Source organism: Boleophthalmus pectinirostris, unplaced genomic scaffold, assembly GCF_026225935.1.
Source record: "Boleophthalmus pectinirostris isolate CB_2022bp ecotype Guang Dong unplaced genomic scaffold, ASM2622593v1 HiC_scaffold_19, whole genome shotgun sequence".
Classification (NCBI taxonomy): Eukaryota; Metazoa; Chordata; class Actinopteri; order Gobiiformes; family Gobiidae; genus Boleophthalmus; species Boleophthalmus pectinirostris.
Window position 1 is genome coordinate 28,747,111 of NW_026571140.1, and position 17,793 is coordinate 28,764,903.

General features: G+C 36.9%; 1 protein-coding gene across 1 annotated transcript in view; it reads left to right on the forward strand.

The window, feature by feature from the left end:
- Positions 1–17,793, forward strand: part of LOC110173036 (protein diaphanous homolog 3) — a 161,459-nt gene that overhangs the window by 71,655 nt on the left and 72,011 nt on the right. Inside the window, exons 25-27 of the mRNA XM_055154823.1 lie at positions 6,178–6,300; positions 10,835–10,999; positions 15,928–16,063. Coding sequence (XP_055010798.1) covers positions 6,178–6,300; positions 10,835–10,999; positions 15,928–16,063 — 424 coding nt within the window. The remainder of the gene's footprint in view (positions 1–6,177; positions 6,301–10,834; positions 11,000–15,927; positions 16,064–17,793) is intronic.

Sequence of the window (17,793 nt, forward strand, 5' to 3'; positions counted from 1 at the left end):
AGTTAATGCAAAGATGAGCTTGTGTTGAGTTGTTTTATTTATGAATGAAAAGAAGGAAATATGTATTATTTCTTTTATTTTACAGTTAAATTATTATTTATGTAATTAGGGTTTTTTGTAATCTTAAATGTTCCTATATGTACTGTCGACCTCTTACACTTCAATTTAAAAAAAAAGATCTTGTGGAATTGGCAGATTTGTTTTTGCAGTTTTCAGTTTTAGGGGGTTATTTTTTCTTGAACATATATCGAGATATATATCGTATATCGAGATATAGCAAAATATATCGAGTTATATTTTTTGATCCATATCGCCCAGCCCTAGTACCCACCATAGTTGTTAAAGGGCCCATATTATGCTATTTTCTGATCTACATTATAATGTTTCATCGTCAGAAACATACCCTGATTTTTGTTTATTTATTTTAGATTTCTTTCTTCTCTCTCAATCAGTGGTAATACAGGAAGTGCTCCACTGTGTTTTTAAACTCCATACACCTTCACAAGAATCATTTGGATGATTTCAGCCTGAGAATTGCCAGTCTACTGAACTAAAGGTAAAATGTAGCTGTTACTTGAACATCACAATGTGAAACAGCATTTTGAGATTTGGAGATGTAGACAGATTAAGGATTACTCAAAACATGTGTGAATGAAACAAAACACAACTCCTGGTATGTTTTTGATGAGGGAAACATTATAATATGGCTTAAAACTTACAACAGTTACTTTTGCGTAATATATTTCTGACTCATGTTGTGTATAGCTCCCACTGACTTTTTGCATAAAAGCAGAGAACAACTTATAACGTTACTAGACATTGCACATCACTTTGGGGAATTGGGGTGCTTTGTGCCTTTTTATCATCCAAGATCTATCCTTTCTGCCACTGTGAAGGGCATGCTTAAATTTGTAGATGCATTATCCAAGGTTAAGTTGACACATGGCTTTTTGGGAGATGTTTAATATAGTGAAATAGATGCGATGTACGTGATGTAGAAGATGGCAGATTAAAAGGTGCCTTGGGACCTTGAAAGGAAGTCGTTTTATTTTGCAGCAAAGAACTGTTTTGGATTAGATTAGTTAAAGGTCCTATGTTACACAAAATAGACTCATTTAAGCTTTTGCCCATGTTATAATGTTTTTACTTCATCACACAGCCCTGGAGTTGTGTTTTCTTTCATTCAAATACGTTTGAGTAACCCTTTATTATTTGTCTGATTACAGCTCCAAAGCTCAAAATGCTCTGTTCCACCTTGTGATGTCATGTAATGGTAGTTTTCAATTAACAGCTACCTTCTACCTTTTGTTCAGTAGACAGGCCTGAAAATCTCTCACCTTTCAGTGAAATTTGCCGTTTTGAAGCCAAAATAGGTGACCTACGTGAATCATGCAGATTCAATGAGAAAACTATGATTAGAATTAGATTCTGATTAGAAGGGCAAGACGAAATGTGAAGCAAAAACTAATTAAAATGTATTGCTACACTGTCTGAACAGAGCAGGCCTACTGTGATATGTGGGCTGAAGTTTGCCTAATAAAATGCCAAATAAATCTGTGTTTGTCACGATGTGTGTTTTGGCTTGCTAAATGTACAGAGGCTGCTAAATACCACTCTAAAACCAGTAAGATAATGTAACTCCAGTTAGGAATTTGAAAAAACACGTTTAAAAATCCTACCCACTTTATTCACTTTGAAACGGTGCCAGTGGAAAGTGCCAGTGGAAGTTATCTTAAAGAAGGGGTTCTCAAACTCTGGGTGAGGCTCCAAAAAGGGGCACAGATTGCTTAAGTGCAGTGCAGTTTGTTTGGGTTATTTTATGCCTAAACGAACATTAATCGGATAGAATGGAGATATATTTATATATAAAAAAAAAACATTGATATATATGTGCAAATGAAATGTAGAAAATGACAAAGATGGTTTCGATTTGGTCTTGATGGGCTGTGATCTTGGTCTTGTCTCGGTCTCGACTGTCAGAGGTTTTGGTCTTGTCTTTTGGGACCCTGTGATTTCTCTCGGACATATTAACCTGAAATAGATGCCCCAGTGCACCCAGATGGCAAAAAAAAGCAAAAACAAAACAATTCTAAGATTGAAATTATCCAAATGATTCTAGCAAAGGTGTATGGAGTTTAAAAACACAGTGTAACACTTCCTGTATTAGCACATGACATCACACAGTGGAACTGTATTTTCAGTTTGATAGAAGAACTCAGCCTGTATATGCAGGGTAAGATTTGTGTGTTAACAGAAGTGAATGAAACAAAACAACTCCAGCCATGTTTTTGATACTGACAAGATCAGAAAATAATGTAAAATGGGCCCTTTAAAGTATTTGGCCTTGAGGAGCCGCTAATGTGAAAAGTATGATGCTAAACAACACACTATGGCAGCTTTTGTTCTATGGACTGATTAAACATTCAATAGCACCAATGACATTTCAGTGACCTTCATATTTTTTTATATAAAGCCTCCGCCGCATGTAAAATATATGTGGCCTGCTTTTTCATCTCTACTCCTAGTCCCAGCTGCTAGCCCCATCAGTCTAGTCACTCTTTTCTGTCAGGCTGTGGTCTCCGAAGGCACATCGTCTTTTTTCCCCTCGCTTAATTTCCATACATCACAGGCATGATCTATCGAGGAGCTGTGTGCGTTGCTGGGCTGGGCTGTTTGCGAGTAGAGACTATGCATACTCGCGTTCTCCGGTAAGTCTCATTTATAGCCCAGCAGGTAGGCAGAGTAATAAAGCGAAGTCAATGGGGGATTTGACCTCTGCAAATGTACCCATTATTATTCGTCGAAAATGTCTTATGTCTCTTTCCAACTGCTCTGGACCGCTGGGGCAATCCAGGTCCCACTACTCATAAAAAAAAAAAAGTCTTGCCTAAACAGACTGATAACCACGGCCAAAGAGAGCAGCTGATACAAATGTCTCTATTGTGAGATTTGTGTTAATTTATTCACCCAATTGTAAAGCAGTTTAGGGAAATCTATATTGCTGTAAGTAAGGCTGTGCAATTAATTGCATTTTGATTGCGATTTTGATTTTTGTGTCAAACGATCTCCAAACTCATTTAATCTAGTTGAAACGATAAAGCTTAACAAAGTTTTATTTAATATATTTAATTAAGATATTTTTATATATATTTTTAATATAAATATAAAAGTATATATATATATATATTTTTTTTATATACAGATTGTAAAACAGCTAGATATATAGTTTATTTTGGATACATGTATGTTTTTTATGCCTTATTTCATGTTCAAAGTGTTTTTTATTCATTTTATATATCATAAAACTGCTCTAAGGTACATATTTGTAGTCTATATTTATTTTCAGTTTGAAAGTTTTGCATAAATTATCAATAACAAAGTGTTTTGTTTTGGGGGTTTTTTTTGAGAGAGAGAGAGATAGGGAAGGAAATGCTGAATAAATGCATCGTCTAATTAAAAAATAATCATTTGAATAACCGTGATTTCAATAATGACCAAATAATCGTGCAGCCCTAACTGTAAGCATTCAGGAAAAAACAACCAAATGCATCATCATAATTATTTTTTGTATGTTATTCTATTATTTAACATAATATATATTTGGGACACATTTTTTATGCACTTCATAACAAATCTAGGTAAATCTCAAGCTGAGACTGATATTTTGTTTGGGCCAATCAGATGGCTAAAAAAATATGCATAAAGGTTAATTTGAGCACTTGTGTGAAGAGGGTATTGCACAAAATGTCACTACACTGCTCACTTATCCAGTTTGTGGTAAAACACATCTATGGATGAGTTTGAAGTAAATTAAGATTACATAATCAAAATTGCCCTATACATACTGTTAAAAAAATATTGGCTGAATGTATTGGCCATTGGTTTCTTTGGATCCTAAAAAATATATATTCACATCAGCCACGAAAATTTGCTTTTTGGACAATTTCTCGTCATATGCCTTTGCATCATGATAGGCTCATCTCAATTATTTATTTATTTTTCTTTTTTTTTGCAAACATGAAGTGTATATTTAGAAGAGAGAAAGGAAGATTAAATGAATATACAAAAGTGTGGGAAATATGGGGAGCAAGACAGAGGTTTGTAGTAAGTAAAGTAATGCCTTATTTTAAATTGTAAACTACAAAACCAAACCACTCCTCTCTTTTTGCTGTTAGTGCATCATCAGTGGAATTTAATCATTTCTATTAACAGACTGCTTGCCTGGCCCAGCTCCACTCCCACACGCTGCCCACACCTCATTCAGCAGATTGTGTCTCTTGGATATTCACACAGCTTTAAAACCAGAGTATAATGAAAATGAGGCAGAGAGAAAAGATCCCAGATTTGCAGACTGTTTGCTGATACAGTGTTTAATTAATTATTCTGTTAACTAAAGGTTTAGAAATCTCAGGAAAGGAGAGTGCAGAGGCTGAATGCGTAACCCTGGAATTAGGTTTGTTTGTTTTTCTGTCGGTGTACACTTGGGAAATGGTAAATGGTCAAATTTTATACAGAACTTTTCCTTTACCTTCAAGGCACTCAAAGCACTTTATATCAAGGAACCACTCACCCATTCACGATTGTAAGAGTCGAGAGCGGGATTCGAACCGCCAACTTTCTGGTCAGTGGAGAAAAACTCTTACCAAATAGGCTACTGTCACTCCGGTTGTAGTTTCAGTTTTTATATGCTCAGGTTCTCTGTCTATTTTCAATTTACTACAGGCATAATAATTGTAAAGCTTTTTGTGAGTCTAGGCTAAAGATGTTAAAACCAAATTTCACATCACCATTTTATCGTTACTGAAACAAAACAACTGTGAAATCCTTTACTCACTTTCATTCAAACTGTCTGAAGATTATCATTGTGCCAACATGTGAACAGCTTTCTGAAATCAAAATTTATGAATTATAAAAAGAGTTGTGACAAACAAACAAAAATAAACAGCCGGTGAGGGCCATCTTTTTTTAAAGTATACAGTATAATGGAATGAATTCATTTTTTTTCTTTCTTATTTTTTATTATCAATAATTATGATCAAAGTACATGACAAAATAATTATCGTCAAATGTAAGTAGTGGTAATTCCAATAATACTGTATACTTATTTTTGATTATTTCTTTATGTCATTATTGATTAACCAAATAATCTTTGTCTGTAATTGGCTAGAGCAAGAATTGCAAGACAAAAACAATTGACTACACAGGTACAATATAATTGTTGTTTACGTTAAAAAGCAATTCAGGATGGTAGCATACTGAAATAACAATCCAATTTAAACAAAATAAAGTTTGTTTTTAGAGAAATGTAGCAAACAATCCACTAAACTTAAAGATTTATTCAGTCATTATGAGTTAAGCTTTGAGGTGCTAGAAACAACAGACATTAGGTATAAAGAAGGAAAATGTGTGTTTATAAAGTGTTGAATTAAATCACCTGTGTTTTAAATCATTCTGTTAACACTTCATTAGACATACATTGGGAAGAGAAGTTACTCAGTTTTGACGTTAATATTAGCGATAATATATAAGTCCTCAAGTGTTGAAGTTTGTTCCTTTAATATCTTTAGCATGCTTAGCGGCATTGAAGTCTTTGCTTTCTTCCTCTTAAAATGGATCATGGTGGATCAAGGGAAGTTTTGAAACTACTTAAAATAAGCTGCTTATGCCTCTTTGTCATGCACAGTATAATCAGGGTAATTTCAGCTATATGTTATATTCAGTGGCTTGCTCAATGTGTCAGCACAGACTAAATTGCACCAATATGGGCTTTAAATTTTCACCTCTATGGGATACAAAAAGTGCACTGTGAGTTTTTAAATTGTAAACATAGCTCAAAAAAGGGACATGATTTCTTTGTCAGCAGGAGCACTGTTATTGCATTATTGTAATTACTGCCCCAGCTACAAGCATAAAAGGCAAAGTACAATGATAAACGCTTTGGATATGTTTTGTATTGATGTTTTTGTCTCCTGCCGACATTTATTTGTGAATACATATAATAAGCATGCGTAAGTGTGTCGCGTTCTGCTATAATTTTTGCTCCTTGTTGTCAAAATGTTTTCTCCACAGCAGCCTCAAAATAACAATGCATTTGATTGAGTGTGCAATTGAGTTGTACTTTGTGTATTTCTTTGCTCACATTTTTCATGACTTCTCTGAATATGTCTTGTGTGTCAGTGTGCGGAGAATCTCGAGAAGAGCCTGAGGCAGATGGAGCGACAGCTGCTACAACTGGAGAGAGACCTGGAGACTTTCACCTCCCCTGATGACCCCACTGATATGTTCTTCACCAAGATGACAATATCCTTTACACACACCCACTTATTATGTTGACTATCCCTAGAAATATAGACAGAAACACTCAAAATTAGGTGCAAAGCTGGTTGCAATTTGTTTTAGTTTGATCATTTTAAAACTAAACTAGTGTAGAAAAAGGTAGGGCAAAACCACTGTTAAATCACACCATCTTTTCAGTGTTTATTTTTATTTTTTTCTCCCCGGTTTCAAGCCCTTGTTTCATGTAATTGATGGAGTCAAACCAATTCAATTTATCTTGAATTCTGGTTCGCCGTCATAGGCTGTTTAAAGAATTGGGCTAAGGGAGTGTGGGGTCACCCATAGCGTTTGGCTTCAGTCAAATGAAGCTCAAGAGGCTAGCAGTTATGGGGCAAATTTGGAGCAAAGTTCTATATTAGGAATAGGAATTTATTTACATACAACATAGAGAAATAAAAACACTAAGATGATGTAGAGCAGGTTAATACAGACATCTAAAGACCAAAATGACGAGGCTGACTAGCAGTTACAAAGAGTGGGGTGACAATTTTTCAATGTAAAGTCAATTGGAAACGATCGATGGAGCCTGAAGTGCCCCCATGGTCACTTTCTATTTGGACTGAGGCAGCTAACGGGTTAGATATATCCATTTATCTATACAGCCTATGTTCACAATACACAATTTGTTTGACATGGAAGATCAGATCAGTTTAAACTAATTCCATTATATACATGTGAATTTATAACATGACAAAATCGTAAATGTTTTGCTATGGTGATCTTTGAAAGTGAACAGCTGATGAGGAGGGGAGAGGTTGGTTGTATAAGCACAGAATATTTTATCTGGGTAATGTTCTATTAATGACTTGAGCATGATATTACAAGAGGACACTGCGTAAACATGACGTCAGCAAATCCTTAGAAGAGAGCCCATAGAGACCTATATGTTATTTGTGTAACTACCTGTTAAAACTGAATTATACCTTCCTGAAAATATAAAACAAAAAACTTTTACACTTTTTCAAGTTGCTATGTTTTTCACAAACAACATTAAGATGACTAATGAAAAACAGATGGTTCCACAGATTGGGTTGTGGCTTTTGAAAAGGCATTGTAGTTTATTATGTTCATCTACACCTGTTCATATCGCCATGCACAAGTTTGAATTCTTAGGACATTCTGTTTAAAAGACCATGGCATTATAAAGTGGCGCACAAGTAAAACAGAAAATGTAGAATCATTTATGAAATGCTTAAATTCAGTATGTGTTTATTTACCTAAAGCTGTAAATTAATTGGTATATTAGCATTTATAGTATCAATCCAGTTTATATACGATAGGAAAATTCTGGCAATTGCTTTAAAGAGGCACAATGTAACTTTTTTGGTGGAGATTCTGCGAAGATTTTATTGCTTTGCCTGCAGAATGTTTCAGAAAATTACATAAAAATAACTAGAAAAGCACTCAGAGAGCGCAGACCTCCGCCAAGGACTACCCCCATTTTTTATATAAATTGCAATAAAATCAGTCTTCTGGATCAGATCCGGATCAGTCTTTGGAATATGAAAGAGGATCCCATTGTCCATCCCTGAGTCAAATTTCATGGGGTTTGGTCAATAATTAACCGAGATATTGAGAAACAAAATTTTTGGCCCCATTTACCACAATGTTAACTAAAATTTCAAACTGATCCAGAATCCAGGATTTCTTCCGGATCACCCCCAAAATGAAATCAGTTCTTCCTTTTCACATTTCCAACAAATCCTGAAAATTTCATCAAAATCGGTCCATAACTTTTTGAGTTATGTTGCTAACAGACAAACAAACACACAAACAGACAAACGCCGGCAAAAACATAACCTCCTTGGCGGAGGTAAAAATGTTGTAATCAAGTATTATTCAGTGCAATACTGTGGAACATCCAAGGCAAGCAGACAAGCAGGTGACAGACCGTTTACCCGAAAAGATACATAATTCACCTTTTAACTTTTGGCTCATCAAATTTATTGTACTTATTATACTTTTTTTTTTTTATATCTTTAACTTAACAGTTTCTCCCTCCCACACAGCACACTCATTAAATACTTGACTGAGCACACATCAGTTTTATCACTAAACTAATGTGAATGTTAATTACACAACAGCACTCACATTTCACTGACACCTGTCCACTTTGATTGGCATTGCATCATTCTTGTATCATCTTGATTTTCTCTTTCACTCTGACAGCGGAGTTTTAGTCCAAGTAAAGTTTGTGTTCAATAATACAGCGTGTGCCCACAGCCCCTTGGCCCTGCCTTCATGTAGTTTTGATCAATTGCCTTGGGGCTGGGCTGCTCAAGTCTAGGCTGTTGTAGTTAGCCGAAAACTTGCAACAGAGAAACGTTCACTGAGAATTGATTTGACAGCTGTCTTGCAATTTTTCACTGCAGCCGGTTCTTCATCAGAAAGTTTTAATTATAACTTTAAGCAGACATTTTAGAAAACTATGACACAGAAAACAATAAGAGAAAACAATGACCCGGGTGTCTTGTTGAACAAAAGTCTAAATCAAAGCCTTACACTTTTAAACTTCATCAATTAGCTTTCTAAACACACAAGGATCCAGTTGCTCTTCAGTATTTCTTTTCTCTTCTATTCATAATACCTTGTCTAATTACTGCATAAAGTTCTTGTTTCCTTTTGTATTTTGGTTTGCTAGTTGTCCTCTCGCTGTGTTTTGTGTAATGGTCAGAACTGCTATTAGTCTAGATGACCTTCTTAGTAACCCTCTTCAATTATAAAGATGAGTAATATGTCTAAAAACACTGTAAATGGTATTCACTTGGCATTCTGACAAAAATAGTATTACAGTGTGAGACAAAATAGATGTAGAGGGCACTAGACTGAGCAAGTGAAAAGGAGAGATTTTGTCCACTATGATAATTATCAGCTTTGTTCTCTTTGCCGGTCACACAAAAATCAAATTTCATCAAGTAACTTTCTAAACACACAAGAAACCATTTGCTCTTCAACATATCTTTTCTATTCAATGTTTCTTAACACCTTGCCTAATTATTGCGCACTACAAGTTCTTATTTCCTTTTGTAGTTTGATGTCAAACTTGAAAGATGTCCTCTTGCTGTGCTTTGTATAATGGTCAGGACTGCTATTAAGCCAGATGGCCTTCTTAGCAACCCTCCTCATTAATATTTCAGTAATATTTCTAGAAACACTGTAAATGGTATTCACTTGGCATTCTGTCAAAAAATAGTATTAACATTTGAGACAAAAAGAGAGACAGTAAGATGTAGAGGGCACTAGACTGAGCAAGTAAAAAGGAGAGATTTTGTCCACTATGATACTTATCAGCCTCGCTCTCTTTGGGGTCCCTCAGCCTTGACTTGTGCCTCTTTCCTCTGTTGCAACTGTGGCTGCTGTGGCATGGACAGACTGACAAGTTAATCTGGAACTCAGTCTATTGAACTGCATTCAGTTTGTTGTGAAGAGATATTTGTATTCTCTGCCACATACAACTCAGACCTCAAATTGGCCAATCAATTGAGCCATAATCAAGGTGGACAATTGACCTGAAGTGAGGCTGTTTATGTGCTTGTTTTTATCTGCAAAAGAAGAAATCCTTAGTCATTAACAGCAAAAGTTAGAAACATGTTTTGACTTAACTTTTCTGATACTTTCACAGTTGCTTTTGTTGCAAATTATCTGCCTGCCTTCAGTGGTAAACTTTGACAAGCCTCTGTACAAAACTGAAAACGCAAATCTACAAGTAATTAAGGTCATTATAAGAATCACTGTATCAGCTACTACTACTGTTTTTGAGACACTTGCAATAATTAGTATGGCTATAAAAGTAACAATGGTTTAACTTTGACTTTTTTACTTACATATTTATTTTTGTACACGACACATATACTATTACTTTTGTGAGTTTTAAGCCATGATAGAATGGTGTTAACACCTCAAAATCATAAGTAGAGTTGTGTTTTCTTTCATTCACACATATTTGAGAAATCCTTTATTATTAATCTGTCTGCATCTCCAAAACTCAAAATGCTCCATTCCACCTTGTGATGTCATGAAGCGGTAGTTTAAAAACAGTGGAGCACTTCCTGTATTACCACATGACATCACAAGGTGGAACACAGTGTTTTCTGTTTGAGAGAAGAATTCAAACACCCTATATATGCAGAGCGTGCGTGTTAAACGTGTGAATGAAACAAAACACAATTCCGGGTGACAGTCCAAGATTTTGATGAGGAAACATTCTAACATAGATCAGAAAATAGTGTAATATGGGTCCTTTAAACTCCATTTTCCAGGGGCCAGATGTGCCTCACAGATGTTGTAGGCTGCAGGGGGTTATGGCAGCTAACACAGTGTAGCAACAAACCCCACTTATATTACCAGGTCTCCCAATGCTAACATTACAGTACACCGCTGACAAGAGGTTTCTCAAGTTTCACCTCTGCCAGGCAGCAAGTAGGATTTACCATAATGCGCAAAAATACAGTGAAGTCAGATATTACATGATGGATTTTGCCCTTGACACTGACTTCACAGCTTCAGCACGGTTGCGCGGGAGCAGTATGCCAAGCTGGTGATCATGCACGGCAACATGGAGTCGCTCTATCAAAATCTCTTGGAGTTCTTCGCTGTCGACCCCAAGAAGACCTCTGTGGAGGAGCTGTTCACCGATTTGAGCAACTTCCGCGCCATGTTTTCTGTGAGTATACAAGAGTGAGAGAAAGTTTGAAGGTGTACATACTGTACGATGCCATAAGTACAAAAGAACAGAGAGAGATAGAGAGATAATTGTATCTTGATTCAATATTATTATGTGATCGATACAGCAGCTAAAATGTCTCGGTTCGTTTGGCTTAATTATTACTATTTATATTGTGTTCCTAGGACTGGGCAATGAATCGATAGTAATAATTTATTTTGTCTTGAAAAGACTAAATAAAATGTAATCGAAAATCGAGATGGATTAATACAACAAACTACTGGAACTATTTGTTCCTATACCGAATATGCCAGCAGAGTGTCCCGCAGCAGTTTCTGGGGTAAAATTCAAATCAGTACAATACCAGTTGGAGATTTCTGCTGTGGAGACCAACTGTGTTTAATCAGTGGGATTAGTGGCACAGGCCACTGGGCGATACAGATAATAGCAGCTAATTAGCCCTCTGAAGTTTCTACCCTGCCCCCCATTTAACATTTACCACACTCACACAAATGGATTTCATGGCATTTTTTCCCTCCATAGTCATTATTTTTGCTTTAGATTTCTTTGTGTTTTAAAGTGCTGGCTGTACATTGTTTGAGTCTAAATGGACTGGGTTGCTTCGTAGTTATCAGTGGATTTTTGGTGTTGTTATTGGCATTGAGAATATGCTTCCTATTCCAATGTGAAAATGTTTATTCATTTTATCATTTTTACCCTATCCCTTTGCATTGAACTTGCAGAAACTATAGCTATATAGTCTTTCCTGACAGGCAAGTAAACACGCAGTCAACCATGAGCATCCCACTCCACCTGCCTTCAGGCTGCTCAAGAGGCAGGCCATGTTCATTTTGTGGTTTAATATTTCTGAGACTTATTCGAGTCTTCGATTTCTCTGAGGTTCTATCCTTGGGGTTAATAGCAAGTCTAACCAGCTCACCTCCAGACTAGACTTGCACGCATATGTCTGCAGTAAATGATTTCATACACTTCCCAAGAGTGTTTTTAAAATATAATTTAAGGTCTCCTAAGAAAAGCAGTGTATATACTCTACAAGTTATGTTCAAACCAATGTGTATAGAAGCATTTCCTTGCACCAACAACAGTTAATGACTGTGCCAGTGAAAGGTGGAGAGGCCAAGTGTTTAAAAGACTAGCATTATATGGTCAAAACTCCCTTGGTAGCTATTTACTCCCCTGTGGTAGGTCAAGGTGTAAGCTGCTTCACCTCAGCAATTCGTCCAAATGGGCTCGGCGTACAGTACAGACATATCCAGCAGAAGCCAAGGCTGGGTCAGTCAACATAGGCACACAGTAAATCTCCACCGCACAACCTCTGGGTCAAATCTGCGTCAGCATTTACCCTGCTGTGCCAAGGCCCATGCTAATAGCGGTGTGCTGTCTCAAGGAGTGAATATAGTCATGCGTCCATTGTGTGTAACCTGTGCTTGTTTGCTTGTGTGTCTATGTGATTTGATGTTGACAGTTTTTATAAGGGAGAGACGTTTACCCGTTCCATGCACAAGGACCCACACCAGCACACATACACACACACGGAGCGTGCTCAGTCACCCGTAGAAAGGAGACCCAGGGCGAGGCCGCGCATCTGACAGGAATCCAATTGAGCGTGTCTAATGGCGGACATCCAGGAGAGGAGGAGGGGGAAGCAGACCTGCAGTGATGAAGGAGAGCGCAGGGCAATTTCCTCTGAGACTAGGCAACACCACACCCCACCTCCTCCCCTCACACACACAAGGCCTCCACTCACCGCTGTAGCCTTATATTACGCTCTAAATGGATGCTTCGTCACAACATGAAATCACATGACACTTCATATTTCTGTGACCCAGTTTTCTGCTACTTTTTCGCTACACCTCAGCAGTTTGATTTGAATAAACTACCTGCTCTTAACTACAGTTCTGGGAAATTGTAGGTGGGGAAGTTTCAGAAAGGTTAGACCATATTTTAGAAATCAATAATTGTGTTTACGTGAAATTTATTTTTAAAAATCGAACTCTCAGAGACTAGAGTGAACAACAAGCATGCTAATGTGCACTTCCTATTTATTGGACAATAAAAGGCTTTTTAATAAGAAGCATACAGAACGGAACAGACTTATTTTGACCCCAAGAACTGCTTATACATTATATCTGTACAGGATAAAATTTGTTCTAATAGATGGGAAGAATCTTGTACTGAGCCTTTAACGTGGCTACATAATTGGTTAATTATATGAGACAATGTGTTATATGAGACACCATTCTATTAAAATATGTTATCATCAATATAGTACACTTGAAAATGTGATGATACGTTTTGTCATAAAAGCAAATGGAGCAAAAGAGCCTTATACTGACTAATTGAGTATGATAACCCGAAGAGAGCTGTGTGCAGCTTAACGTCAATGTTTATTTTAACAAGCATGTATATGGCCTTTTCCGCTCTAATTCTTTGTACCTTCTTGCTTAAATGGCTGCACTTGTACTATTGACCGGTTATTGACTTATCATTGTTTTTCCTGGGAACCTGCCAGCAGTTAAGAGCCTAGTTTTAAATAAGATGTCATTTTGTCCCTGAAGACTTCTCCTGTGCTGTGTAAAGCCATACATCTGAAACCACCTGCTACATGGTTTTGAGCCAAACAAGACCACGCTTGAAATGACTCAGACAGGTGGGCTATCATAGCGAGTTTGCCTATTTCTAGAAAAAAATAAAAATGTTAATTCCATTCAGATTGGATTATTAGAGTAGTTGTCCCCTTAGGAAATACCAGCGTTGTTTCTTTTTTATTTTTTCTTTGTGTGACAATAATTCCATAAAATCAGTTTGTTTCTAATCTGTTTCCGTTGGCATTTCACGTTAGCAGCGTGCATTATGTGGGACAAATGAAGTTTTATCTTGACTTTAGACATCAATAGACTATTTATGGTAGTGGGTGCTGCCAATCATTTTGCCAAGTGATATGCACTCAAAATACTGATTTCAAATAATGTAAAAATAACCATAGGGTTCAAAATCTACTTGTTTATAGATGATACTATGTGCAAATTATAATGCACTATAACTTCCTTAAGTGATACTAGTAGTTACTTTTTAATCTTAATCCAGTAAAATGAAGTCTGACTCTGGACTTCCAGAGCTCAATACCTTTGCCACTTATTTTGTTCATTACATAACATTATTCCACCTGAAATGAGTCTTGCCTATACTTAATGCTCATTATTTGTTTCATAAATGCCACAAGGTCTTTACATTTTGTGAGCTACATGGAAGAAAATGACTGTAATTGCCTCGTCTACCAGAGTAGTTTAGATGATAAGAAGGAGGGGTCGTTAGTTTGATGGATGCGCTTCATCCTGTGTGTGCATATTGATCTCGATGTCAGTCACGTAAACACTCTATTAAATCACATGCAGTCTGTCTGGCTGCTGTTATTGAGCAGTTGACACTATTGTATGAGTTTAACAGCACTTTGGCACTGAGATTATAGAGCAGCTCTTGCACTGGGTGACATACAGTAGATACATATCACTCTGCCCACACAGCAAGCCTCCATGAAAAACAATACTCTACATACAATGATGAATGATTGCAAATTTGATTGAAGCTGACCGCCAGCTTTTTAATATAAGCATTGGCTGCTTTGTCTCTATCGTTCGTGCCAAATATATTTTACTACAGTGTAGACGAATGGAAATCTGTCGCCGCCCATTTGTGAGCTGTTGTAAATCTAGTAACATGGTAATATGAAAAACGCAAACTTGCGTCAGCACAAAATCCAAGCTGTAAACGTGTATGCCAATGGAGTTTTTTACATGAATAAGAAAATTCTGTTGCCTATTAAATATTTACAGCATTTCCAGAGTTTGATGTTAACCCATTATTGGCAATTGTGTTAAGGTGTTGTACAAAAATATTATTAATATCTTTGGATTGTGCCCTGTGTGGCAGTTAAATGTCTTGGAAGTGGATGAAAACACTTTGTGATAATATGATGGCAAGGACCTAAATACAACTAAAAAGGCATGCCAGACATCATTGCTAGTGGAGATAAACTATGCCAAATAGATGTACAATTGAAAAAACAACATTATTTCATGCCAAGTTAATTCCCCAGACATGCAAAAGTTAAACAAGATACTAATTTGAGAATAAAACTAATATTTAAACTCAATTGAACTGGTACCAACACTGCAACAAAAACAAGTTGGACCTTCTTTGAATAGTTTTAGATCTTGATTTTTACTAATAAAACTATTTCAAGAGGATGAGGTAGTATTAAAGATGGATGTAACTTTCCGAGTGGAGGGTCTGCCACCTGCTTGTCACTGTGATGATAATTTTGCCTTGTCTGGAATATTCTACAGACATATCCATCTCACATTAATTCATTAAAAATGTTTATAGCTCAAAAATACTGAGAGTACTGTGCATGGTGTCACCTCTCCATAGATCTGGCCTGTAATGCTGTAACTGGTGCCGTTGCATGCTTGTTTTTATGGAAATGGACAAGTCTAACACCATATTGTGGCACATTCCAGGCAAAGCAATACATCCCCATGTAGACAAGAAGGGAACAGACCCCAGAAAAGTTAAATAGTCACCTTTAAAGAATCCACAATTGTTTTGTATTGACAATTACCAAAAATATCTAAATGAAGTTTTTCATTTTGACTAGTTGACACTAATTTGCAGGCAAAGTGCAAACAGTGTGATTAATAGCTGTGTATAATGATATCAACTCATTTTCAAACCAAACAAATTTCCCCCAACTTCCAAAACACCAGATGCAGACATCTATAGAGTCTGACAATTGCCAATGACATTGACAGACTCGTGCAATTAACCTCCATTAGCAATGTGTCATGTTTTCTCTTTCTTCTGTGCGTGTCTTTGCCTCACTATCTGTTCTATTGCCCCCAACGCAGCAAGCCCTGAAAGAGAACTTGAAACAGAGGGAGTTCGAGGAAAAGCAGAAGAAGGCACAAGCTGCAAAGGAGAAAGCTGAACGCGAGAAACAAGAGAGACAACAAAAGAAGAGGAGGCTACTGGAAGTCAATGCAGGTAAAGGCCATGTATTGTTTTTCTAGCCTTACTCTGTCCAGTTTATGAGACAAGAGAGTTTATCAATCTTTAAATAGTCACTGAAAGGAGAAATGTGACAAATCGTAATATATTGCAAATTCCACTTTTGACTAAGTTAGGCAAGTTCATACTTCACCATGTAATTCATTATTTATTGTTTATTGTTGCTAAATGTAACACAGAAGCCATGATCTTAAGATTGCTGGCAGATATTCAATTCAGAAACACTGACCAAAGTTCTGTATATTTCAAAAGATAAAACATAATTAATGGATTAAAAAACATATTACAATATCAAAAAATTACTGTTGCCATTATATTTATGAAAATCTATTCTCATTGTGGTTGTAAAATAGTATTTTGAAGCTCATCTCAATATTACCTTTGCCCTCCAGCCTGAGCTGTGCTGCAGGGATACTGACACTGTATGGGAGGCTGCTTTAATGACCTTAATGACCTCCATCATTAAGTAGAAGATCTGCCCATCCTCAGATTGGGTCAAATTAATGTAACTAATATTACGAGCTCTGTTATACTTAGGTAATACATTCATTTAGTTTCTGTTTGCAGTTGCAGCATTTTACAATGGTTGAAGTTTAAACATTGACATGGAAAGGTCCAATACTCTGGTTGTCAGTGATAAGAATTTATTTACCGTCACCTGTTCAGACAATGTTGACCTGTACCTTATGCCAGTGTGCCTGGATACAAAACCTTTCCTTTCAGTAGTTGTTTTGTTTGTCTTTTGTTTCTTTCTTTTTACCGTAGCTGCTGCCAGAAACTTGTTCAACAGTGCTGCCTCCAGGCCAGTGTCTATTGCCAAGGCCAAGGCTGGCAGAGTGGTTGGTCCTGGCTGTCCCAGTCATGCACCAACATCAGGCTAACAGCTCCATGCCAACCTCTGTAGCACCAGTGTGCACAGTCAAGTGCATTTAGAGCAACCAACTATATTCAGGCCAGAGCACTGCTGTGGTCCGGCCATCTGCTCCAACTAACTCACGGTTGTCTTGGGAGTGCTAAGTGCTGCTGTTTAAGATAGCTTCGAAAAGGGGCCCAGATATTTGAAAACAAGCTATAGTGAAAAAGACAGTGATTTGTTTTGGCGTTGTACATTACACACATGCATTTGAATATACATTTGCATTCACAGAGATTATTGGGATGAAAAGAATATGTGATCGAGATTTTGCCAAGTGCTGCCAACTCAAGATAGGATTTAGTCCTTCTCTCTTCCTCTCTGTGTCTGTTGCACAGTCTATTTATTAACTAAAGAGCTTTTTCTTTGTTTGTTATGGAGGATTGTCCTCGATGGAGATTTCCTATGTAAGCATCTGATTATCCATCAATTCCATAAAAAGCCCCAGAGAGCCCACATATCCCCATTATGCTGAAGGACACAGCAATAAGAGACAAGAAGTCAAGGGGAGGGTTTCCTCAAATGATCAAAATGGATTTTTGCTTCCTTACTTTTTACAGGTATCTGCACTTAGTTTGGGTTTAGATGTTGCCTAATTGTGTATTCTAGGATTGTAAGAGCAGCCTTGTTTTCGTCTCATTTGCCTGCCTTTTGCCTGCTTCATTGTGGGCCTCTCCTTCCACAACACAAGCACAGTGTGCTGTTTGCTCTGGCAGGGGGAGAGAGAGAAGGCATCAGCTTGCATGCATTTGCATAGAGCCCTATGAGATTGAAATTCAGATTGAATAGGTGT